We start from the raw sequence: 26,867 nt of genomic DNA on the forward strand, positions 1-26,867 counted from the left end.
AAAATCCAGGTGGGGTAACTTGTCACAGAAGCCTTCTGTGTCTTTCATTTCAACCATGAGTCTATAGTCAAACTTTCTAGCCCCTATAGTCTACAACAGCACAGATCATGGACTCCCAAAAGAAGAAAAATTGAGTTATCTTTTTCATATTGAGTTATAACAGCTCTTTATATAATCTAGCTACATATTATTCCTTGAATAAGTGACTTACAAAACATACAGATGCCACAGGTTTTAGAAGAGATATTAGATGTTTTTATTTCTCAGCAGTTTCCTCAGAAACTCAAAAGTTGTAAATTTTTATTATGTCCAGTTTGTCTATTTTTTGTGTTGCTTGTGATTTTTCCTTTAATTACTAATAAACCATTGCCTAATTCAAACACATGAAGATTTATTATGATTTGTTCTAAAATTTTTACAGTAGTAGGTCTTTAAAAAAAAAGTTTTTAGACCTGCCATTAGTCAGTTCTTCTACATGCTATGAGGTAATGATCTAACTTCATTGTTTCTGGATATTCATGTTTTCATTCATCATTTGATAAAAAAGTATTGTTTTTCTTTATTTAATTGTCTTAGTACACTTAAAAAGGCAATGGAACATAAACATGAATGTTACTTCTGATCTCTAAATTCCTTAATGTTGTTTTTCTAAAACCACTTTTGTTTCACTTATTCATACATTTATGGGAAGGCAATTTCTCCAAGTTCTTCCTGAATCTGCATTTTTTTCAAATTCATGACTCCAAATCTTTTTTGTATTTTTTTTACTATGTCTTGGACTTTCTGTGCAATTCTTGGAGATTCTATGTAAATAGAGTTTATTTTCTTTTCTGGTCTCTCTCTCTCTCTCTTTCTCTGCCTACTTGCCCTGGCCTAACCCTGAAATACAGGTCGGATCACTGAGGCAAGTGTTGTCTTGTGATGTTAGGCGAAATTCATTCAATATTTTACCACTAAATATGATACAAATTGTGGTGTTTTGATAGCTATCCTCTATAAGGGCATTTCTTTCTATTCTTGATTTGTTATGTTTTTTTTATAATTTTTGTTTCCTAATTTTGTTTTTAATCATGGAAGGGTGCTAGAGTTTTTCAATGAGAACTGAATTTATTGTATCAATTCCCTTTTCCAAAACTTCAAGAGAAAACGATTTTCAAAAAATTTACTAAATAAATCATAACTTTACAAAAGGCATGAAACAGTACTTTTGCAATTGTTTGTAGATATGTCACCCATATTAGTCATGATAAAAGAATAACATGATAACAGAATCAGTTTGAAAAATACAAAAATAGAACTACATAAAGTTTTTTTCTGGCAAAAAAAGAAATAATACAACTGCATCTGCTGATGATATATTCTTATAAGAAAAAAGAAAAAATAAATTAACAAACTATGATCATCATCACTTTTACATACACACAAAAAATATACAGGAGACTTATTTAAGGTCTCTGTAATGCCTGGCATCCTACTCCAAAAATTTTACTAAAATAGAGATTTGGGTTTCAAAAACATCATTGCATGAATTTACTCAAAACATATCATGCTTCATGCTTTAGCACATCAGCAAGTATGCTTGTCATACACAAGGTGACAGCTATGATGCCTAAGAAAATAAATTCCCATTTATAGGTTGACTTTGCTCTGTGTATGAAATACAATGCCTTCTGCTTTAATCCGCTCCAATATTGGCCCATAGATCTCCTTTGTAAATGGCCCCATTAGGCCTTTGGCTTCAATTTCACCTAAAAGAAAAAAAAAATATTTTCATTTTAAAGGTGATGTTAAAGGTCCATTTCCACGGCAAGAGTCCCATACTATGACCAAATGGTATATATTCAAAGAAATGCTATTAAATTTGTCTTATGTGACCATAAAGGGAGAGCATAAAGAATTAAAATTTTAAGTCCTTACAAGAAGTCCCAACTAAGACCCAGAGAGGCTTTGTAACAAGGAGCACTCATGAGGCCGAAACATGGCCCTCCCTGGGCGTGGGAAATAGAATAGATTCCATGGGTATAGTGGAGCAGATGGAGATAGCAGCAGGAGGAATCAGGGGTAGGGCGTTGGGATGAAGGAGGGAATATGGGGAGAGATGACTGTAACCAGAGGCCATTTGGGAGGCTATGTGGAAACCTAGTGCAGCAGAAACTCCTTGGCATCTATTACGGTGACCCTAGCGCAGTTCCTAGTAATGGAGGATACAGAGCCTGAACCAGCCATCTTGTGTAACCAGGAAAGGCTTCCGGCGGTGGGACTGGGACACCAACCCAGCCACAAAACCTTTGACCTATAATTTGTCCTGCCGGAAAGATGTGCTGCTGTAATGATGACTTAGCTGTGGGGAAGGCCAAACAATGTCTGGTATCACTTTAGGCCCATGCCAGGAGAGGGAGCTCATCCATAACACTGCCTCAAGGTCTGGCAGCCAGAAGCTGGATAGCCTAGAGACCTAGGAGAGAACCAACCATGACTGTAGGAAAGAGAGAGAGAGAGAGAGAGAGAGAGAGAGAGAGAGAGAGAGAGAGAGAGAGAGAGAGAGAGAGAGAGAGAGAGAGAGAAGAAAGAAGTGAAGTCAATGATTCTTAAGGATATTCTGCAGTATTCATAGATCAGTGCCTAACTGTCATCAGAAAAGCACCATGCATCAGCTGACAGGAGCAGATGCAGAGACCCACAGCCAAACACTAGGTGGAGCTCGGGGCATCCCACAGAAAAGGGGGACGAAGAATTTTAGGAGCCAAAAGGATTGAGAGAGGGAAAACTGCAGTTGAGATGTACTGTATGAGAGAAGAATAAAGAAAAAAGTAGAAAGGTTTGGCTGAATGCTTTTCAACTTTGTTAATGGCGCGAAAACACTACGAATAAATTATGCTTAGGGTGTGAGCTTTGTCCAAGCTAGTGATTGACTTTATGACAGTGTGCCATGGCGCTGGGAGGTAGCAGGCAGTCACAGATACCAGTCAACCACAAGGTCAAAGAGGAAGCAGTGGACACTCTACAGGGGACTGTGTTGCTGAACTACACTTTTCAGTCCTTCCGCTCTACTTAACATATCTTCAAACTTACAATAACTATTCATAATAAAACCCCATCGTAAGTCAAGGAGCACATTGGGAATATTTGTTCAGTGATGTGAAGACTCGAGAATCAATACATCAAGAGTGTATAATTCTGATGATCTACAAATGAACACCCTCTGCTAATTCAGAGCAACCCCTCTCTAAATATGCTGGAGAGAAATCTGGTTCCATACCAGGCTCTATGCTCCTTCCTCAACATCACGTGAACGTCAGCCAGGTGTCCTCTAAGGTGGCTTGTTTTCTTTTTTTATTAAAATTTTATTTTTTATATTAATTACAGTTTATTTACTTTGTATCCTTTCCTCATTCCCTTCCAATCCCACCCTCCCTCCCTCATCTCCTCCCTGCCCCTCTCTAAGTCCACTGATAGGGGTGTCCTCCTCTCCTTCCATCTGACCTTTGCTTATCAGGTCTCTTCAGGACTGGCTGCAATGTCCTCTTCCTCTTCTGTGGCCCAGCAAGGCTGCTCCTCCCTTGGGGGTGGGGAGGTCAAAGAGCCAGCAAGATGGCTCATTTTCAATAAAGCAAGTATTTGGTGTCCAGACACTGAGTGACTTGAGGGTAATGAAGAAACAGACAGACGTGGCCCTGAGACAAACGGAACTTACCATCAAGCAACATTTTGGCTACCATGGCCGTTGGTAACCCCACAGTTTTAGCCATTGCTGAGAAACCATTGAGGTCTCCATAAACCACAAGGTCGATGGTCTTAGTTTCTAGGTGTCCAGAGGGATGTCTTATGCCAAAGCTGTCTCTCATCACAATCATATCCTTTTCCTTGGGGCCTCAAAATAAATACAGGCATTTTAAATCATCATCATCATAGCTCAACCATTATTGTACTTCACCTTCTGTGCCCTTCCAATTTTCCCGTCCCATTACATGTGATCTTTAGATAACTATTTGTGATGCTTTTCACCGGAAGATCACATGAAAACCTTAAAAAAATGAAAACTTTGACCATGTTCTTTTCTCAGTATCAAACAATATGGTTGATGTGACAAGGGCATTGTTCTGGGAGACAGACAATTGCTCCCAAAATACTGCCCTGGTATTTACCTGATACAGTAAACACAAAACTCTTTTTCTCCTTCCAATAGTTCCTGAATTCATGATTTCCTAACAATTTTTCTATTATTGCCTCAGGCCCAGAGCCTTTTCCCCCTCTCACACTTCTCCCTTCCTACTGCATGGCTGCTGCTCTTGGAACTGATCCTCCGGCTAAGCTGACTTGTGACTCTTTTTCAGCAAGGTTTTGAGAAAAAAACATGACCTACCATAGGAGAGCTTTGAGACCAAGTGCTTGGAGAACGCATCCACAATGGACTCTGCCTGAGGGACTTGCTCGTCCCCCAGTAAGCCCAACCTGAAAAGCACAAGTGCTACTGTTAGATCGCAACCTAGGCAGGTTTATCTTGGGGGAGCAGGAAAGAGCCCTGGGCCCTTAGGAGTCGACCCACAGGTTCTAAGATTCTCCTAAACTGAAAAATGATAGGAATAGGATTGCCTTGGCTTTGCAATTCCCCCAGGTTCCTCGAGACACTGCTTCGTAGAGCAGAGATGAAACATTGCAAGCTCATTTATAGAATTTTAAGAGTTAATTTGTAGATTAGTTGTCTCACATTATGTATACCTGTCTGAATGATATATCACAGTCACATAAATGGTCTGCAATCGTTAGGAAACACTCAGAAAATCTGCTACAGAAAATCAGAGAAATCCCAATTTATCCAGAAACAGACTGAAAAAATGCTTCAAAAATAAACACTTTCCAGGTCATAATTGCTATCAGGTTTTTTCACTTACTTACTTACTTTTTATTCCAATATTAAAACAATAAATTATAATCTGTATATAAGGCCAACTAATGAGCATTAATTAACTAATAAACAGCTAGCTAATCAAAGACAAGTACAAAGTGTATGAGTCATAGCCTTTCTTTAGCCAGAAATGGCTAAGTCTTTAATCATTCGTCCAATGTGTTTTGGTCTAAATGAAAAGATGGGTGCATACCATTCAGCAGCCTCCAGCTGGCTACTGTCCCCTCCCAACTTTGTAAAGACTACTTCCTTAAGCTCCTCACATGAAGACGAGCGGGAAATCCCAACGAGATCACACAGAAGTTGTTTCTGATTGGAAAAATGAACACGAAAAAAGTTAATTATGTAAGTGGTAAAACATCAGTTAGCTGAGAAATAATTCTAACAGGACATCAGACACCAAATATACCTCAGAAGTATGTTGGAAATAATTGAAATAAAAATTAAAACACAATTGATGTGTATAAATATATACATACATGAATATCTTGACATCACAAGTGCATGAAATTCCAGAACAGTGTCTATTACTCACTCAACGCTAAAAAGGAGAAACACTAATACACTCTTTGCTCGTGTAACTTTCCATCACTTTTTCAATCATGCACACCACCTGCATCCTCCCCACCCCTGTACCCTGTAGCAATCAATGTGGAGCAGGTTAAAGTACAAGGGGTTTACTGTTGTGGTTTCCACTGGCAACCAGAGTTCTTTTGTAGCTTCAATAGTTGAGAAATACCTTGCAGAGAATCAAATTTTAAAAGAACACTTAAAAGAGCGGCCATAGATTTTTCTTATTTCTTTTTCTTTTCTTCTTTTTCTTTTCATCTTTTTTTTTCATTGTACAGCATGGTTTGCACTTAGTTGATTTTTCTAAATTAATTCAATTTACATCTCAGTTATAGACCTCTTCCTCTTTTCCTCCCAGTCCTACCCTCCCTCATACAACCCCTCTCCCCTATTCCTCAGAAGAGGGAGCCCCCCCCCATCCAGACACCCCAGCTCATCTATGCACATGAGGGCTGAGTTCATATTCCTTCCCAGTGGCCTTGCAGGGAAGTCCCATCAGGCAGAAGTGATCAAGAAGCAGGCAACATAGTCCATGTGAGCCATATCCCCCACTCCTTTAACTACCGGGCTGATATGAAGCCTACCCATCGGGCTTATCTTGGGGTCTGTGAATTGTAGTATGTCTATCTTGTACTATGACTAAAATCCACTTATAAGTGACTATATACCATGTGTGTCTTCCTGGGTCAACCTTATTCAGGATGATCTTTTCTAGTTCCATCTATTTGCTTGCAAATTTCATGATTTCCTCTTTTTAATGTCTGAGTAGTATTCCATTGTGTAAATGTGCACAGTTTCTTTATCCATTCTTTGGTTGAGTGACATTGAGGTTGTTTCCAGATTCTGGCTATTACAAATAAAGCTGCTATGAACATGGTTGAGCAAATGTCTTGTATGGTTGACTATCTTTCGTGTGTATGCTCAGGAGTGCTATAGCTGGGTCTTGAGGTATGGCTATTTGCAGTTTTCTGAGAAAGCTCCAGATGGATTTTTAAAGTGGTTTGCACTCCTACCATCAATGGAGGAGGGTTCCCCTTTCTTCACATCCTCTCCAGCATGTGTTGTCACTTGAGTTTTTTCATCTTAGCTACTCTGACAGGTGTAATATAGAATCTCAGAGTTGTTTTGATTTGCATTTCCCTGATGACTAAGGATGTTGAGTATTTCTTTATGTTCTTCTCTACCATTCAAGATTCCTCTGTTGAGAATTCTGTCTAGCTCTGTATTCCATTTATTTGTTTGTATTATTTGGTTTGTTGGTGTTTAATTTCTTAAATTCTTTATATATTCTGGATATTATCCCTTTGTCAAATATAGAATTGGTGAAGATCTTTTCCCAATCTGTAGACTGTCATTTCATTCTATTGATGGTTTCTTTTGCCTTACAGAAGCTTTTCAGTTTCAAGTGGTCCCATTGATTGATTGTTGATCTTACACTTGTGCTGTTGGTATTCTGTTCAGGAAGTTGTCTCCTGTGCCAATGAGTTCAATCCATTTTCTCCTCTAGCAGACTTGGTGTATCTGGTTTTATATTAAGGTCCTTGATCCACTTGGACTTGAGTTTTGTTCAGGGAGATAAGTTTGTTGCTTGTTTTCTAGACTATAACAGTATCCTGCAACAGTATCCTGCAACAATCCATGGGGAGAAACCTGCTTCCTTGGATTTGGGTATAACACAGAAATGCCTAAAACTGAGTAACAAACTTATTACTCATGATCATAAATGTCACAACCCGAGGACTGGCAAGATCTCTCTGCAAGCATCCTCGCAAAGTGCTGAATGGGAAGGAGATGCTCATGAGGCCTCATCCTCTTACTCCAGCTAGAGAAGGGATGCTTTGGCTGGTACAGAGCAGAGATCACACTTGGCTCTCTCAGAAGGTGTGTGTGCAGCAGACGGCCCAGATTTCTGAGATACTCACCCAGGTGAGAGGGTTAGCCTCAGGTCGGAGGGCAGGATATGCTTCTCTGTTGATGAGTCCCAACTTTACAAATCCATTCAAAGCTTTGGAATATCCCTGAAGCAAGAATTAATAAGCAGTAATATTTTTCCCTTTGAAAAGAAATTAATTTTTAGCTTCTTTTTTTGAAGAAGAAGAAGAATTTACCTTTACAACTAATTAACCTTTTTTTTTTTAAAGGAGCATTTTATTTTTATAACTCATTTAGAAATAATCTTCATTGCTGATTTGGGATCAAAATTAACAGTGTTATGATAATTCAACTGGTTTGCATAAAAGATTTTGTAAATGAGTCCTTTTTCATTTTCTCAGTACTATGTTGTGTGGTACGTTCAGGCAGCATAAGGGATAATTTTCTGGTGAATTTTATAATACAGCTTAACAGATCATTATTTAATGGAACAGTCAGCTATAATCTTTCTTTATTGTACCATTATGTATTTTAAGTGCTGAGGATAACATACAGGGCCTCTTGCATTCCAAGAAATACCCTATCAACCTAGCTCTTTCTATTTAGCTTTCTTGTGAAGGGAGGAATAATAATTCATGCACACACACACACACACACACACGCACACACACACACACACACACACACACACACACACACCAAGCAGAGCATACACCCTACAATGAAGATATATGTACAGAACAGGAAAAGAAGGCTGTCATGCTACCTGTTACACGTCTCTGTTACCTGGTTTTCTCATTTTGAACATACTTGAACTTCTCACATGTGATCAATTGAAGTCCCTATTTCATGGTTAAGAAAGCATTGCAGATTTGTTCTTGAGAAATCCCTCTAACCCTGTCACTTCCCCAGCCCCAATCCATGTGTTTCAAATGATGCTACTAACAAAACGAAATTTATAGTTTTAGCTCTTGGAGAAAGAAGGATTTGAACCTAACAGGCCATAACAGGAAGTCAGCACCCACCTGGTATTGCACGAAAGCTGAGACCCTGTAACTCTGGCAAGACCAAGAAACTAAATGCTCAAATCCAGCATTTGATTTGAGCTGGCCTCCTACATGCTCCCAATCCTCAACTAGTCCATACAGTAAATTCACTATTTTGAGTTGGGTCTCCTAACACTTTTAACAAAAATATATATTTTTTTTTAATAGTGAAGTGTAATGGACAGTGTCATAGCTGCACAGGAGGAAGAGAATAAGAGGAAGTTGAGTATTCACACAAAAACGAGACTTTTGTTCCCTCCCTCCACAGCTCTTGAGACACTGCAGAAGAGGAGGAGGAAGACCATAGGAATAGCAGAGCACAGAGAAGAGACTCCCAATCCAGCAGTCACTCAAACAGCCATGATTAAACTAAATGAGCCACACTACAAAACAAATCATAAATCTTGTAAAGGGAGAAGTAGGGAAATGAGTGGGTAAGGGAGTAGGTAAAAGGTTGTCAGAAAGAGTACTACAGAAAAAAATAGTGACTAGAGAAAGAAATTAACCAGAATAAATTATATGAAAGTATGACATTGTGAAGGAACTAACTTAAGATTTCTGAAAAAAAATAAATAAATAAACTTCAACTTGGTTTCTCATTTTAATTGTTAGAAAAATAAGACTATACACTACTTATAACAGAAGTAACAATGTGTTTAAAATACAGTACTTACCTTGTATCTCAGTGTTCCTCTCAACACTGTGTGCGCAGATGGAATACCATAAATTTCAGCATACTTTGTACTATCTCTGTTAGGATACCCTTCCAAGTTTAGGCCTGGGAAGTAATCCATGGATGTGACAGAGCTGAGAAAAGAGGCTCCTCCTGTCACATTTACAACCTGAGGAAGATTGAAAAAAAGCCGAGGTTCACAACAGTTTGTTTCCTCTGGGTTCATTTGCATTATTTATACAAAAGAAACTACAGAGCTTTGAAAAACATCAATGAAATTGTGACTGAGACATCAGCCAAGCTGTTCCTTTTGGAATAACTTGCTGGACTTTTCCCCAAACTTCTAAAGCCTAATACATGTTATTTTCTAAACAAAGGTTTTGTTTTCAATTGGTTCTTGGTTAAAATAGTATTGTGCTGGCAGCTCAGTATCCAAGTAAGTTCCCTAGTAATGGGAACAGGGACTGTTTCTGACATTACTCAGCAGCTGTCTCTTTGACCACCTCCCCCTGAGGAGGGAGCAGCCTTGCCAGGCCACAGAGGAGGACAATGCAGCCAGTCCTGATGAACCCTGATAAGCTAGGGTCAGATGGAAGGGGAGGAGGACCTCCCCTATCAGTGGGCTTGGGAGGAAATGAGGGAGGAAGGATGGGATTGGAGGGGATGAGGGAGTGGGCTACAGCTGGGATACAAAGTGAATTAATTGTAATTAATATAAAATTAAAATTAAAAAATAGTACTGTACTGCATTAGGCTGTTTGGTAGGTTGGTTGGTAGGTAGGTTGGTTGGTTGATTGGTTTTGTTTTGTTTTTCTCTTTTGTAATATAATAACATCAAATGTGCATTGAGTGGCTTGTATGCTCTGATAGGAATGTCAATCTTCTTTCCTTTTCTCTCATCTCTTCTGAATTTGGCACTTGTCTTGCACTTTTCATTCACCCACCTATCATTTATTGTATACCCATTATGTATGTGCCAGAAATCACACAAATTGTAGAGAGAATAGAAAAGCGATGAATGAGACACAATTCACATCTTCTTCTCACTCTTCATTCATCGGGGGGGAAAAACATTTACTGAATGCGTATGTGTTGGAGGTGGCTGAAGAGGCAGCAGAAAGAAACCTCCCTTCACAACAGAGACCATGCAGCAACTACATAGTGACGCTCACATACAATTCACTGCTTGTGAGAAGCTAAGCCTTGATTCCCTAGAGCCTCCTACCCCTCCCCAGCACACTTCCAAATTGCAAGGAGACACTGTTTCATGTTTAACTTTAGAGTACTACATTTCCTATTAGAGCTTGAAGTCTGGTTCTCCTTCAGATAAAACATTCTGAAATGATAAGATTGGAGCAGAGGTTGCTGTCAAGCTGGACTTTGTCCTGTTGGAAACAATTTGACTGTGTTTCTAAAGCTGCACAAACCAAGACTACAAGAGGGACTTGCCAGGATTCAGAAGGATTTTTCCCAAAGGAAAACAGGCTAAATGCAATGGTGCCCAGAACCCATTTGCTGATGAGTTCTGTACTAAGGTGTGAGAGTGAAAATGGAAACTAACTTATACAAAACTGAGGGCCCAGAAGAAAAGGGTTCCACTCTACATAGAATGTATCAGGTGAGACCTTTTTAGTTGAAAAGGTCACTTGCACAGTACCTTCTAGAATCGGTAAGATTCCAAAGAATGTGGATGCTTCCCATTTAATTTGCTCAGAGTACCTTCTTTGGACTGTATTGAATTTCTTCTAATAGGATTCTAGCTTTAAAAGCAACCTAATAAAGAAGCCACATGCCAGGTCTCTATACCCATCTCGCTTCTGTAACCTAAGGTTTCCTAAGGTAACTTAAGGCAATTCTGAAGTCCTGCTTCTTTAATTGAAGAGCAGGACAAATTTTGAAGAAAACAAGCTGTCAGGTGCTGTAGTAAATAAACAAAACAAAACAAAACAAAACAAAACAAAACAAAAAACCCTATAATCCCTGTATTTAGAAGGCTGAAGCAGGAGAATTGCTAAAAGTTCAAGGCCAGCCTAGACTATGTGTTAAGACCCTACATAATTAGAAAAGAGAAAAAAAAATCCAATGTAAAATAAATCATCTGGTTTCATGTAATTCTTGTAAATAAAATCAAGTAATTTAAACTGACTGCTAGGGATTTATTTAGAAAAACTAACAGTCAGTGGACCTAATCCCAAGTTAACAGTGTGGGTATGAGGAACTAAGAGCTAGAAAGATGCGCTAATAAACAGACAGATAGGGAGAGGGGGCATAATTAGGCAATAAAGATTTTGAACTTTCACGATTACTGGCTACTTCTTCTTCTTTCCAGGATGCTAGCTTATTCATCACTCTCCTGACCAGAGGCTTAAAACCTGGGAGATGTTTCTCCCACTATCAGCCCCTCCTCTCATGAAGAAACTGAATTTGGAACTGCCATGGCTCCCGCCACCACACACCCACTTTGCAGAGGGTTTTTCTCTCAGTGCCCTGCTGTGTGCATGTGGCTCACCACCACTAGTAAGTCTCTCTTCACTGACTGATTCTGTCTGCTGTTTGAGATTTTCTCTACTGCTACCTATCACACTCAAGATTTTCCTGCCTTTTAACTTACTAATGGCAGAGAAAATGAGCCATTTAAGACTCTTTCATAGTCATGCTTCTCAGCATTTGATAGCAGTAGGCAATGTCCAGTGTCATACGCTCAAAAATAGGCCCTGTCCAGTTCAATATTTTACTAAGAATGTCAATGAAGACATAAAAATGCATCTATCCATTTTGCAAAGAACATGTGTTTCTCTCTGCTCAGACAATGCTTGTGTTCCAGATCCACCCCCGACAGAAGCACAGCTCGTGTGTTTTGGTTGAAGGCTTCTCTGAAGTCAATTCTTTTTTGCACACATAGTAGTCTGACCAATGAGAATTACGGGTATCTATCCTAGAACAAATACTCCAACTGAGTGATGAACCACCCTGCCTTTATCTTGGCCTTGGAAGTTGTAAACTAGTAAAGACAACCTAGCTTCATTCCTGTTTATGATTAAACCTCTGTTTCTGAAGCATTGGGTTATTCTCCAGCTGTAACCTGAACTACAAATGGTCCTGTACAGCCTGTTCCAGGAAATGGCAACTATGCCTTTGTTTCAAAGAGTTATTATGACCATCTTGAACCCTACCTATGTTTCAAAAGGTTGTTATGACTACCTTGCTATAACCACCTTTGCGATCATGTCTTTGTTTTGGAAGGTCATCATGACTAACTTACTAGGCCTATGTTCTGCTCCTGTAACCTAATTTTTCCCACCAATTCCCTGACCAGAAACACCCCATCCTTGAGCTACAAAAACCTTGTATTTCTCATACCCAATGCTGACCTTTTGAATGCTGCCTTAGGAGGAGGGAGCTCATGGACACAAATTAGAAAGGTTGCTTTAATTCATTGCTTATTTTAATTAATATGACCATGATGATTTGGGTCAGTTCTCCCATCTTTAGGATTAACATAAGCTTGATCACTAAACTGATGAGAAACTTAATGTGGTGAATGTATAGGTCATTATTTATTTGGGACCCTCAGTCTTTCTGGTGCCTTATATGCTTGCTTTTAATCAATGCTAAGTATACATTTATTTTCAGAAGTAAAACCGGACTGTGAGTCACACACAAGCAGATCTGAGCCTATTCACCTGACTCACAGCCTGTGTTCTTTCTACTATATCACACGAACTTCTTGGTTTTGCCTATTTCTGGACCAGTATTTTCAAAAGGATATTAACACAGGAGGATCCCAATGTGAGCACATCTTTGAAAGCTGTGCTAGAGCGGCTATGGGCAGAGGGAATAGTCAGGGACTCTTGATTTCTTAAAAAAAGGAGTAGAGGCTTCTTCCTTCCCACATGCATGAATTTCCCATAATTTGAGGGTGGGAATTATACCACCATCTATGAAGGGGCAGAACTGAAAGACTAGTCACTGCCCCCACGTGGGAGAGAGTCAGATTTGTTAGAAGTCAGAACAATACCAATGACTAGAACTCACAAGGATATGGCACACAGGATATGTTCTTATTCTCAGGCTCCTTTCTAATCACTAGAAAAGTTTAAGGCTTCAATGTTAAGCCAGAGGAAGAGAGGTCACCTATCTTCATCATCATGTTCTGTTAAAGCCTACTGTGTGGCTGAGGGTGACAGTGGCAGAGGAGATGGTGGCAGAGAAGAGAGAAGGACAAGAATATAAGAGACATTTTAAAGAAGTCTAACAGTAAAGATTCAGGAACAGATCTATAGACTCGAAGCACTGAAAATTCTTAGACACAGACAATCCAAGTTTCTAAGTGTCAGACACTCCGATTGAGTTCAGACAAAAGAACTGTGAACAAAGGCTGGAGTGGTCAAGAAACTCTACAAGAGGAAATCTGAACAAGACCTTGAAAATGTAACACTTTAGCAGAGAAAAGAAAAGCATCATGCTTTCTCTTCAAATCCTCCAATGTCAGGAAAAAAAAAAAAGTAAGAAAGCCCTCCATTTTAGCAAGTGAGTTCAGAATGAAAGGGGAGAAGAGGCTAAGTCAAATTCAACAAATACAGTTCTGCAGCCAGAAATGAATTGTTGCCTTTCCTGGGCTCTCCAGAGCACTGAGTTCTCTCCGCAGCTAATATTTGCCAATGCTGTTAGGAAGATCCTAAGCTACCTGGCTTCACTAATTCACATCACAAAGGCTGCAAAGTCACTATTATGATCCTTGTTGTCAGAAAAGGAGCCAGCAGTGGCTGAAACTAGAGCACGAAGCCAGGCCTTCTGATGTCAACGCCTTGCTCACATCCCTTGCTCACTCTTGTCTTTCTTATAATGTATGAATGTAAGCATCGTAATCAATGGGGATGGACATTTTCCAGCCTTTGCTGATTACGCTACCTTTCCATTGAGCAGATAGCTAGCAGGTTGCATCACATTCATCAAGACTCCCACTGGACTCCAGCTGAATTTATATCGCAAGGGATTGTCTGAATGTTCAGGGGCTGGAAGGCCACCACAGTAGGAAACGTAAGACTCAATCTGAAAATTAAGGAATAAATTAGAAAGAATCAATATTATTGGGGTGAATATTTACGCTATTAGTCGGGGTTAATGATATCAATCTGGTGAATATGTTATTATTGATTTTTTTAAGTTATTGGGGCCCTCAAATATACATCCTGGAAGATGAACACTTATTGACACAGAGCCATATATGGCTAATATTTTATTCAGTTAAGAAAATCAACTTTTAGAACTGGACAGCTGGGTCAGTGGCTAAGAGTGCTTGCTGCTTTTGAGCAGAATCAAATTTGGTTCCCAGCAGCCCCATTGGGTAGCTTCCTGTGACAACAGTCAGCCTCAGAGAATCCAGTGCCCTCTTCTGGCCTCTGAGGGCATCCACATCTGTGTGTATACATATATATACAAACATATTCATACACAAAAATAAAAATAAAGCAAATCCTAAAAATGAATAAACAGAAGTTCAACTACTAATTTACTTTCTCTTGGTTAGTCCCTACAAATTTTATATTAAAAAATATACATATATGTATTGTATGTGTATATATAGATGATAAAAAATAAAGCACTTAATTTGAGTGACCATATCTACATATACAATAATTCTGTGTCATATGTAAATGCTTATTAACCAACAGACTGATATTCCAAAGGGTTTTTTTCTCAGTTTTAAATACAAAATTTTCTGAAAGAATCTATCTCAAAGGCAAAGATCATTATTAAAAAAAAATATTTCAGTAACATTTCTTTCTCTAAGACTTAGTAAGACCAAAGTTGTTGTTTGCCTTTGCAGATGTATCTGTAGGTTCTGCAATTTCTAGTCAAAGGATGGGCTACAGTATAGCAAATCACTTATGGGAAGCAAAAGAAGAACCTATCTCTACTGAGGAAGCTAGATTTTTAAATGCTTTATTAAGTGGAATTCTCATAGGGACTGGACTCACCGTGGCTCCCAGCTCCTTGGCCTTATCAATTGTATCCATTGCCAACATGTGATCAAGACCAGGATCTAATCCCATTTCACCAATGACTGTGATGCCAGCGTCATCCACACTGCCACGGAGAAAAATAAGAACACGAAAAAGTCAGACATAAAAGAGGAACAATGCCATGGAGGCACTTTCTGGAGATGGGGGCTTACCTCTTTTCCAGCTCTTTCATGGATGGTGTGATGTAGCTTGCAGTGACCATGTTAACTCTGTTTGCAATACATGCCTTGGCCACAACAGGATGCAGCGCATAAGGTAACAAGCTTGAAACAGAGGTAGAAGGGATTCAGAAACTTTGGTTTTCAACCCTTCCTCCCTTCCGGGCTACTGAACCGTACTACAGTGCAGTGTCGTTCTCAGAAATGACCAAGGACGTCTGAACTACAGAACAAATTCATCCTGCTAACTACCACATAGTGATCTTCACTAACCCTTTCCGTCTTTTTTTCTTTCTTTACGTTCAGTTATTATATGTGTATTTGTATTCATGGAACATACATGAATCACAAGTGTCTCAATCTAGAAATCCTGTTTCTAGTTTTCTGACACTAAGAGCGTATATATACATATGTGGTATATATAGCAGCACGTTCATAACAGCCCAAATCAAAACTAACCTCCATCAAAGTCACAAGAGTATTAACAGTACATTCATACAGCTAATTCTCATAATCACAATATCAGATGAATGAAAGCAATCCCAATCAAGGACATACTGAATGATTCAACTATACCAACTTTGAAAACATGCAAAAACTAATCTAAATAATAGAAAAACAATGTTTACCTTATGGAATAGAGCCAACAATAAAAAGGTCAATAAGAGGGCTTATGGGATATTGTAAACATTGTTTCTTGATGTGAATTGTGATTATAAAATGTGTTAACATTGGAGAAATTCACTGAGCAACACACTTGGGTTTTTTTTTTTTTTCATTCTTGTGTGTGTGTGCGTGTGTGTGGGTGTGTGTGGGTGTGGGTGTGGGTGTGTACACGCACGCGCGCACGCAAGAGAAAGAGACAAAGAGAAAAACAGGGAAAGAGGAAAATGGGGGGGGATAATACTAATTATACTGGCCTCCAACTTTCAACCCTCCTTAGTCTCACACAAGTGCTGGGAATACAGGAAGGTTCCACAATGCCCAGACATGTTTACATTTTCTGTATTTCCATGCATATGTTTTTCAACTAAATGTTTATGAAAGAGAAGACATAATAGAAAAGGGGGAAAATGGAAGAAAGACAAAGGTAGAGCAAGAGAAGATTAAAAACGGTAAAACAGATACGAAACTTTCTCTTGCCAAATACCTGATGACAAGATCCTGCGCCGCTATCAAGGATTGCAGCTTTTCCTCTTGTTTACCAATGGTCACACTAGCAGAGTTAATACTGTATTTTTTGCTTAACTGTCGGATTTGGTTCATCATGTCAGAGCCTATTTCAGGAATACAAAAGTCCACTTTGTTTCCTTCCACATGTTAATATCTCCACAAAACAACTTTGCAAAGCTTAGTGATAAAAATCAGCTAAAATTCAGATGCAACATGCAATGAAATTAGTTTTTCTTTAAAAATAAAAAGACCTCATTACCTAGTGTTATTTCTATATTGTTGTCTCTTGACAGATATTCTAAAACAGGCTCAGATACGTAGCCAGACCCAAGAACCAAAACTTTCTTCTTGGTACTCATTGAGAGGTATTGAACGCGTTCCCTGTTTAAAGAGAAGGAGGTGTGATTAAATTTTGCTTCTTTTAAATTAATCGAATCTTGCAATCCCCGAATGAAACACAAACCTAAATGATGAAGCAACACAATCTCCCTGCGTTGCTTACAGAAAGAATTTCAACAGGAATGCCTTAGGCCAATGCTCTTCATTATTTGTTTTAGATCTTGGATAATAGAACCTGGCATCTGAGATGTCTGTGGGCTTCCATGAGTTCCTAGGACTAGAGTGAGGACTTGACTATTTTTTCTCTGCTGACTTACAGTAGAGTAACTTGTTTTATACTTTATACTTTCAGAAGCACGTGTTCAAACCTATGTTGAGGCTGGATGCTGGAAATCTTACTTCTTCCTCACAGCAGTCCAAGGAATGAGTCATCTGAACAATAGATTACTATTACTTGCATCAAAAACTGTTTTCTCATATATCTTTAGGCTGATGTAAGAAATGAAGACTAGAAAGGATTTTAATACTTAAACCATTTATTCTGTTAAAAGCTGTGCTTTTGGGGAAGAGGATGTTTGTTTTGACAAACTGACCTCCACAGTGGTGATGGAGTCTCACTAGACTATAACCCAGTACTGTTTAGTAATGGGAGTGATTATCAAATGTTTTTGAAGAAGATTGCCAGATGGTATCATGAAACTACGGGCGTGATCTAGTCCTGAGGGCTTAACTGCAGGCTCAGATATTGGGATCTTGGGATAAACTCACACTGCAATCTTTCAGCCTTTTCATTTGTAATAAGTGAATAAATATGAATATAAAATGTTCCCATCCCTCCTTACTCAGAAACACATGCAAATTATTGATAAGAGATCTCTTTTAGCTACTACCATTATTTAACCTGAAAGAATCAACATTATCTGTTTATTAGATAATCTTTCCAGTAGTGCCTTATGTCATTTGTGTAAATGAAACATTCTTTTCATGCACAAATAAAAAACGTCCAAACATGTTTAAAAATACACTCCTAGATTCTAATTCATTCTGCATGAACAGTACCCCTAAATCCCAAATTTCAGGTTAATTAATCATTGCAAAAACAATGGAAGGAATGTAAGAATAAGGAAGCACTCAAAATAAAGTAAATTCCCTTTCTAGTTAAGATCTCCATTATCTGAAATATGCTCAACCATGTTCGCAGCAGCTCTATTTGTAATAGCCAGAATCTGGAAACAAGCAAGATGTCCCTCAATGGAGGAATGGATATAGAAATTGTGGCACATTTACACAATGGAATATTACCCAGCTATTAAAAACAAGAAAATCATGAAGTTTGCAAGCAAATGGTGAGAACTAGAAAAGATCATCCTGAGTGAGGTAACCCAGAAGCAGAAAAACACTTATATGAGTATATGGTATAAGTGAGTATATGGTATATACTCACTTATAAGTGGTTAGTAGACACTTATAATAATATAGGATAAACATACTAAAATCTGTACACCTAAAGAAGCTAAACAACAAGGAAGACCCTAGAGAAGATGCTCAATCTTTATTCAGAAGGGTAAACGTGATAGACATTTGGAAGCAGAAGCAGACAGAGAAAATAGGATAGGAGCTTACCACAGAGGACCTCTTAAAGACTCCACTGATAGAGGTATTGAAGCATAGGCTGAGACTCATAGCCAAACTTTGGGTAGAATGCATGGCATTTTATGAAAGAAGGCAGGGGGAGATAGAAAGACCTGGAGGGGACAGGAGCTCCAAAAGGAGAGCAACTAAACGAAAAAAAAAAAATAGGCCCTGGATGCCCTGCAGAGGAGACTGGTACCCCAACCAAGGACCATACAAGGAGAGGACCTAAAACACCTGCTCAGAAATAGCCCATTGACTCTGTCTCCAAGTCTAGTAAGTGGAGCAGGGAATGTCTCTGCCAGGAACTCAGTGGCTGGCTCTATGATCATCACTCTCCCCTTAAGGAGTGCAGCCTTGCCAGGCCACAAAGGAAGACAATGCAGCCAGTCCTGATGAGACCTGACAGGCTAGGGCCAGTTAGAAGGGAAGGAGGATCTCCCCTATCAGTAGACTAGGAGAGGGGCATAGGGGAAGAAGAGGGAGCATGAGATATGGAGGAGATGAGGGAGGGGGCCACAGCCAGGTTATAAAGTCAATAAATTGTAATAAATAATAATAATTTTTAAATGCAAAAAATATCTCCATTATCAGATTCCTGGCATAAGAATACATTAGGGAATGAAAGTAAAAAGTTACAGCAACTGTAGCCAATCAGACTGCTCTAGGAAATATGATGCATAGATTAAAGAAATGATCAACTGGTTGACACATCATTACTATCACAGTAAAGAATTATCAGATAATAAGAGTAAACAGATTTATGAATACAAGCAAATATGAAGCTTCCCCTATAAGAAATTCTCTTACAGAACTGTAAAGGCAACTTGATTTTTAGAAAGAATTAAATAATCAGTGTTTTACACCAGAAGATTCCATTGCCACATTAAACTTAGCAGTTCTAAGCAAACTAACACGTATGTATAACAACAAAACTAAAACCAAAACAAAAATGACAAAAAAAAATCTGATTCTAGCACATCTCCATTTCTTTAGCAAGAACCACTTTTAAAAATAACCAAACAAGCAAACAAACAAACTTATAAAAAGGTACTTCTACTGTGTTGTGTTTTCCCACTACTTTTTTTCTCATTAATTCAATTTGTGTGTTATTTTTTTAAAATGTGAAAAAAGAGCAGTGGAAATACAATCCTGTGGGGGAAACAAGACTGTTTCAGAGAAACAACTATTTCCTGACTCTGAAGAGGAACGCCAATGAAGGAGGCAGAACTCTCGCTGAGAACTTGGCAGATTCCCGGGCTACTTCAGGCATCTTTCTCCTCTCTTCATTTGCCTTCTTCACTATCTCTATTAATTCCTATTTATGATCCTACTTTGATAAACATTATACCAAACAAATGAAAGTCCGAACCTTCTAAACAAAAGCCCAAGCAAAAAGTACTGCAGAAAGGTTTAATGTGCTCATTTCCTTCAAAAGAATAATTTAGAAATCACTGTTTGCAAACTGAAGAGGAACACAAACTAGTGAAAAGCAACACGGTTTCACATCTGCTCACATCCAGGCTAGACTCCACTGGATTTTAATGCTCTGGAGATGCTAGGCTGCTCTTTAGGCAAAAAGAACTTACATTGGTTTCAGAAGTTGCTTACTTTGGATTTCTAACTATCAAAATTTACATGCTATGTAAATATATTATTAATAATTATCATTGAAGCCTTTAAGCATCTTCATCAAATCCAAGGTCAGAATAAATATAAAATACAAGATCTTTAACAGTACATACCTGCTTTCTCGAAGTTTCTGTATATATTTGTATTTGTCAGTCAATATACCATTGGATGTAATCACTGCCTAGACATATATACAGAAGACATTTCTTTAGTATTCAACATTTTAGTCCTAGAAACATGACTGGCAGAAGAGACAGAATTTGGGACATATGGGAGAGGGAGGGAGAAGAGAATGGCAAGGACAGAGACAGACAGACAGAGCAAGCAGGAAGGAGAAAGAATACACACAGCAAAGAAAAGAGTTAAAAAGGATGGCAGGAAAAGTTACATTCACATGAAGAAATTCTCATAACTTACGTCTCGCACTACCGGAGAGAAGTTCTGGCTTTCCAGAGGCTGTGACGCATCTGACAACAACTGTGAGGAGAGAGAGGATGGGAAGACGTGAGCGAAACTGCAACCATGGCTTAACGGCATCTTAGAACCATAACAAAATTTTACTTAAGAAAAAGTTTTCTAAATACCGCTGAATATACATAAATCATCATAAAAATCTGTAAATAATTCTGTATTCCAGAATATAGCGTTGCAAAGCAAGGTCCAATTTTAAAACTAAAATTTGATTGCAATCTTTGTTTGCTGAGAGCATACAAAAACTCTTCCTTCCTAAGCAATCAGAGGCATTATATTGAATACAGTATACATTTCCCAAGTATTATAACCTTCCCTCTGAGTCTCTGTCCCATCCCCAAACTCCATGCTATTTTGTGAGACAGTCCCACCAACCTCACAGCGGAGTTCACCCTTTGATTATATTTTGTTTTATGGGTACGAAAACGTTTCAAAACTCATGGGGATAATGACTTGATCAAGTTGAGCTCAAAATACCATCTAGAATCTGTACGTTTTCTTTGAAGATTGAGGTGGATTGACTTTGGCAGAAGATCCTTCCCTCCACCCTCAGACAGGTTCTCTCTACATAGGAGCCCTGGCTGTCTTGACACTCACTCTGTGCACCAGGCTGGCCTTGAACTGACAGAGCTCTTCCTGCCTCTGCCTAGGAATGCTGAGCTTAGAGGTATGAGCCACCACACCTGTGAAGTGTTCTCTTGTTCCTGAGACCCAGATTCCAACAGTGGGGTGTCAGGCAGAGCTGTTAGGTCAGATGATTAAAGAAAGCACAATGACTGCCTTCCTCTATCTTTCTAACTTTAAGGTCTGGAAGACGAATTCAGATAAGAGGACTTTGCAGCCAGTCTTGAAAATACCTGACAAAAGGGAGTCATATGAAAGGGGAGGAGGTCCTCTCCTACTAGTGGACTTGGAAAGGGGCAGGGAGGAGATGAGGGAGGGAAGGTGGGATTGGGGAGGGAATGAGGGATACAGCGGGGATACAGAATTAACAAAATGCGACTAATGAGAAAAATAAAATTATGGAAAAAAAAAAGAAGCAAAACTTACACAGGAGATGCTAGAAACAATATGACATTGTTTACATGTATCTAAAGATACTCAACAAGTTATCTACTGAACCAAGAGAAACAAAGCCTTGTCATTCCTAAGTCAGTGCCCTGTAACACCATAAAGTCTATATGGACTCTAAGTGCAAAGTAAAAAAAAAACAAAAAAAACAACAAAAAAAAAAAAACTTAACAAAAGATAGCAATAGAATGAATCCTAATGACATTCTGATACACTCATAAATCGGTGCCTTGCTCAGCCACCACCCTCCTGCAGCAGATGGGAAAAATACAGAGACCCATGGCCAGACATCAGGCAGAGTGAGGGGCCTTAGGAGACTCAGGTCTAGATGGGACAATTCCATTAAATCCCTCCTTACAGGGTTCGAGAAACTCCATGGAAGAGGAGGCCGAAAGCGTATCAGAGGGGCTGGAGGACACCGGGAAAACAAGACCCCCTAAATCAGCATGAGCAAAGCTCATGTGAACTCAGAGACTGAGGCAGCATGCACAGGGTCTTCATGGGTCTGTACCAGGTCCTTTGCAGATATTTCCTGTCATTCAGTTTAGTGTTTTTTTTTTTTATGGGATCCTGAGTGCATGTCCCTATTTCTTGTGCATTCTCTTTGGCTTTTTTCTTTGTTCACTTGTTTCATCAAATTCTCCTGTGTTAGTTTTTGTTTTATCTTATATTTTATTTCACTATATTTTGTTATTTTCCATTAACAGCCTTTTTTTTTTCTAATGAGAGACAGAAAGGGAGTAGGTAGGTCCTGATGAGAGGTGTGGTGGGACCTGGAAGGAGTGGGGGGAGAGGGAGCTGTAATCAGAATATATTACATGAGGGAAAGTATCTATTTTTAATAAAAGGAAAAATGTGTTGAAGGGGGAAAAAAAGGTGAAAATGAGGGGAACTGGAGTAGTACATATACTCTAAAATACTTCCTGCTGCAGTTTTTAAGTAAAAGGTCCCCACAAGTCACGTGTCTGACTGAACCCTCGGGCCTCAGCTGGTGGCACTGCTTTGAAGCCTGTGGAGCCGTTGGGTTGTCCAGCTAAGGACACTGAGGGTGGACCTTGAGGTTCATAGGTTAGCTGTGCTTAGTGTCCTCTCTCTGCTTCCTGGTCCTCCTGCAGGACCAAGCAGCCTCATGCTCGTACCAGCACAGCTGAGGGTCTCATTCCTTCTGCCACGTGCTTCTTAGCTGCTTTTTGTCGCAGCAACAAGAAGAGCTACACCGAAGACTGGAGCAGAAAAGTGGGGCCTTTGCTACTCTAACCTGGACTGTAGGACTCATGGTTCTTTGGAACAACTTATTAGAGAAAGGTGGAAGAGTGTGGAACTCCTACCTAAAGAAGCCCAGAGTTTAGCAGGCCATTCTGATGAGGACTGGAAAGACCAAAACGTCAGTGGGAGGCATGCTGTGAAGTCTGGGGCCGTGGGGTTTCAGACACAAACGGCTCTGTGGCGGGAACTAGATCGGAAGCCATTCGCGTTACATTCTAATAAAGAATCCAGTTTCACACGCTCACGTCCAAAATCTTAACGGAGACAAAACTCAAAAGCGGCGGACTAGGGACCAGGTGGCTGGAAAAATGGCTCAGCCATTAGGTGTACCAGTTGCTCTTGCAGAAGAACCAGATTTGGTTCCCACAACCCACAAAATCACCCACAATGAGCTACATAACACTAGTTCTAAGGGGTATGGCACCCTCTTCTGGCCTCCATAGTCACCTACACATGCAGGTATGAAACTCAGACACATAAAATTAAATGTTTTAAGAAATTAAATAGTGAACCAATTTGTTTAGTGAAGAAAATTTGAAAACAGTATAACATTTAGAGTATGGTATGGCTGTGTTTGCCCCTAAGGGTATTACTGTGTTTTGTGTGTTTGTTCATATTTACTGTGAGAGTGAGCAAATGTGGGCAATGAGGTCACTCCCCAGGACCCACACAAAGGAGAGAGAATAGATTCCACACACAGACAGCAGCACATCCACACGCATAGGACGGACACACACACACACACTAATAATAAATAAAAATTTAAAAGTAATCTATAAAAATGCCAATTAAACAAAATAAAAACAAATGTAGCAACAAGATATGATAAAGCATTAGGTTAAGCACAGATGCAATAATCCTAAGTAAGTATGAACTCAGTAAAGTACAGCTAATGGGTATGTGCACAAGTGCATGCACACACAAATATACACATGAGAGACAAGTCAGAAAAAAACTCTTTATAGTAAAATTGTTAGTAATAGCTCCAAATAGAAAGCCACCTAAATGTCAACCAACAGTAAAATAAACAGAAGTTGAGATAGTCATTAGCAATGTTAATTTGGTCATAAATAAAAGATTAATACAGTGTGGCCAAGGTGGGTTTATTTTATGAATGTAAAAGTAGCTTGATTTGAAAATCAGTTGACAGAAATTATCATATTAGCAAAAACAAAATCATATAAATCTTGATGAATGAAAAATATATAAAATACAACAACCAATATAATAGTTCAAAAGTGTTTGATATGAAAAAAATGCATGAACTTCACAGTAAATTTCAGACTTACTGATGAAACATTTCTCTAGAGAGGTGATGAAAAGAATGGGAGCATCAGAGGATGGGGAGAGAGGCTGTAAAATACCGTCTTCTAAGAACACAGATATGACAACCACGAACCCACAGAAGCTGGCCTTTCTTGAGAGTAGGCTATGGAGACGGAAGGATTCACAGCCCTGTGGGATTTACTATTGATATGCTGACAGCCAACAGATTCTGGCGTTAGGGGAGAGACGGTATCCATGTGTGTACCCCCTGGCAATCAGACCAAATTCTGATGGTTAGTTCCCATGCACGACCACACAGATGGCTATGATTTAACTCTGAAGAATACTAGACAGAACCAAAATGCGTAAAGAGAAAAAAGAGATGGGGTGGGGCTGGCAGAGGAGGAAGAGACCCAGGAGAAGACAGCAGGAGAAGACAGGAGAGAGAGTAACCAGAATAGATAGTGTGTATGTATAAAACTTTAAAAGAACAAGCTTTACCAACAAAAATGGACTTACAGGGTCAAAGACACAAACTTGCCTGTTTTTATTGTTCACCAGAAAACCACAAACAACTTTCAAAAGACAGAAAAATTGTTCAGGCTTACAAGTTGGGACAGAAGCTATGGAAGCTTTGAAAAGAAGTACTGGGTTAGGAAAGAGGGGCTGGGGGACGCTGGCACAGTCTTTTAATGTGGCTTTCATGGCGATGTTACTATTTTCACTTTCTTTCTTAAATGACAGGTTTTACTGGTGATAATGTTTCTTCCTTCCCACTCTTCTCACTAAACCCTCACATATACTCCTCCCCAAGCTCTTTCAAATTCATGGCCTCTTTTTTCATTGTTATTGCATGCATACATGTGAATGTATATACATATATATTCCTAGATATAATCTACTCAGTCCATATAAATGTCACTTGAATGTACGATTTACTCTTATAGATCACATACCTTTGATATTTCCTAACACTTTATATGCTACATAACATAAAAACTTTATATTGTTCTGTTTAATAAAAATTTTATTCATGAAGTTGGGTGAGGTACAGTTAGGAGTAGCAGTCAGGGATGGTGGAAGGAGGCGGCAGTGAATCACTTCTAAATGGCGCCAACGTGGGACCCAAAGCCTGAATTCTAGGAGGGCGAATGAGTGCTGTGCTTTCATGGGCCTTTCTGAAGCAAAGTGTGTCGCGGTTGCCATAAAGGACAAACAAGTGAAATGCTTTATCCATTACAGCGGTTGGAATAAAAACTGGGATGAATGGGTTCCAGAAAGCAGAGCATTCAAATACGTGGTCACCAATTTTCAGAAAAAGCGAAAACTTCAAAAGGCCAATCCGGAGCAACATGTAGAGGGCAAGATGAGAAGGGTTGCTCCAGGAAAGAAGGCATACGGTGTCTGCATACAGTTTCTATTGACATGAAAATAGAAAAGAACATGCCTGGTAAAAACAGAAAGGCAGAAAACGCCTGGAAACGGAGATGGTGGCAGTGTCAGTGAGACACCACAGCCTCCGAGGAAGAAAGGAGCCCCGGGGGGGGGGAGATTCTACAGTTGAAAATGAAGTAACATTCATGAACGGAGTTGAAGTTAAAGTAAAGATCCCCAAAGAGCTGAAAGCATTGCTTGTGGATGACTGGGACTTGATCACCAGACAAAAGCAGTTTTGTTTTGTTTTGTTTTGTTTTGTTTTGTTTTGGTTTGGTTTGGTTTGGTTTGGTTTGGTTTGGTTTATCCTCCTGCCGAGAAGAATATAGACTCCATTTTGGAGGATAACAGTTGATGTTTGTTTCCTGTCGGATTTTAAGCAGAGAAAATAAATGGAGTCACTGCTCCTTTTTTCCAATTCACACTTTCTACCAGTGTATTCCATGACGGACAGCAGAGACATGCTACAGAGGGTTTTATTGCCTAGCTGACAAAGCTGCTTTTGAATGCTGGTTCTTCTGTTCCTTTGACACTGCACACTTTCATTACTTAACGCTCTATGACAGAAAGCTCTGATTCCTAGTGTCAAAGGTTCACTTCAGTGTGTGTAACTGAACACTCGTATGCCTGTGCTCTTTATTGTCTTAATGGTGTTTAAAGAGCCCATCCTCTGCAGGTCAAACATGCTCCTCAGGCATTTTATCTTTGCTCGGTCGTTTAAATTGCCCCTTTTCATGGCTTTTGTATTTATGCCTAATGCATTGTGTAACTACAGTTTTATGGAAAAGTTGATCATGTAGGAGTTGTTTCTTAGATCTTCAATAAATTTTATTATTTAAATTAAATATATGTATTCAAATGTGCATTGTCAGGATGAGGTACACCAGCTAGATCTCATGATGCTTCAGCACAAAGTAGCTGACTGACTTTCCTGCGCACACACACACACCCTCAGCTATGTGACATTAACTATACTGAGTAATGATTTTTATTAAAGGAGGTAAATGAAATGGCCAGGCAGGTAAAGGCACTTGCCACCAAGGCTGAAATTTTGATTCCAATTTCCAATATTCACATGGTAAAATAAGAAAACTGACATCTCAAGTTGTCCTCTGACCTCCAGACCCATACCTACACACACACACACACACTTACATACATATATATACAGAGCAAAATAAATAAATGTGGAAACTGTAAGAAAAATGACTTACAATTTTAAATATGAAAACACGAATTTCAATTTTTCATTTTAGCCAGTTGCCAGCATTTCTGGCTACTCCAAGGTGGTTCAATCCACTTACTAGCACCAGACAGTTTCATGTTAGATTT

The 26,867-nt window shown here is 39.2% G+C and overlaps 1 protein-coding gene across 3 annotated transcripts in view; it reads right to left on the reverse strand.

The window, feature by feature from the left end:
* Positions 1–232: 232 nt before the first annotated feature.
* Positions 233–26,867, reverse strand: part of Aass (aminoadipate-semialdehyde synthase) — a 57,018-nt gene continuing 30,383 nt past the window's right edge. For all 3 annotated transcript variants that reach the window (XM_021656746.2, XM_060373874.1, XM_021656747.2), the window contains exons 12-24: positions 20,445–20,504; positions 20,141–20,208; positions 16,684–16,805; positions 16,402–16,528; positions 15,246–15,356; positions 15,049–15,157; positions 13,979–14,119; positions 9,069–9,236; positions 7,399–7,494; positions 5,100–5,215; positions 4,364–4,452; positions 3,695–3,871; positions 233–1,748 (exon numbers count right to left, since the gene is read on the reverse strand). In XM_021656746.2, the coding sequence (XP_021512421.1) occupies positions 1,630–1,748; positions 3,695–3,871; positions 4,364–4,452; positions 5,100–5,215; positions 7,399–7,494; positions 9,069–9,236; positions 13,979–14,119; positions 15,049–15,157; positions 15,246–15,356; positions 16,402–16,528; positions 16,684–16,805; positions 20,141–20,208; positions 20,445–20,504 (1,503 nt within the window). In that variant the 3' untranslated portion in view covers positions 233–1,629. The remainder of the gene's footprint in view (positions 1,749–3,694; positions 3,872–4,363; positions 4,453–5,099; positions 5,216–7,398; positions 7,495–9,068; positions 9,237–13,978; positions 14,120–15,048; positions 15,158–15,245; positions 15,357–16,401; positions 16,529–16,683; positions 16,806–20,140; positions 20,209–20,444; positions 20,505–26,867) is intronic.

Source organism: Meriones unguiculatus, chromosome 21 (assembly GCF_030254825.1).
Source record: "Meriones unguiculatus strain TT.TT164.6M chromosome 21, Bangor_MerUng_6.1, whole genome shotgun sequence".
NCBI lineage: Eukaryota > Metazoa > Chordata > Mammalia > Rodentia > Muridae > Meriones > Meriones unguiculatus.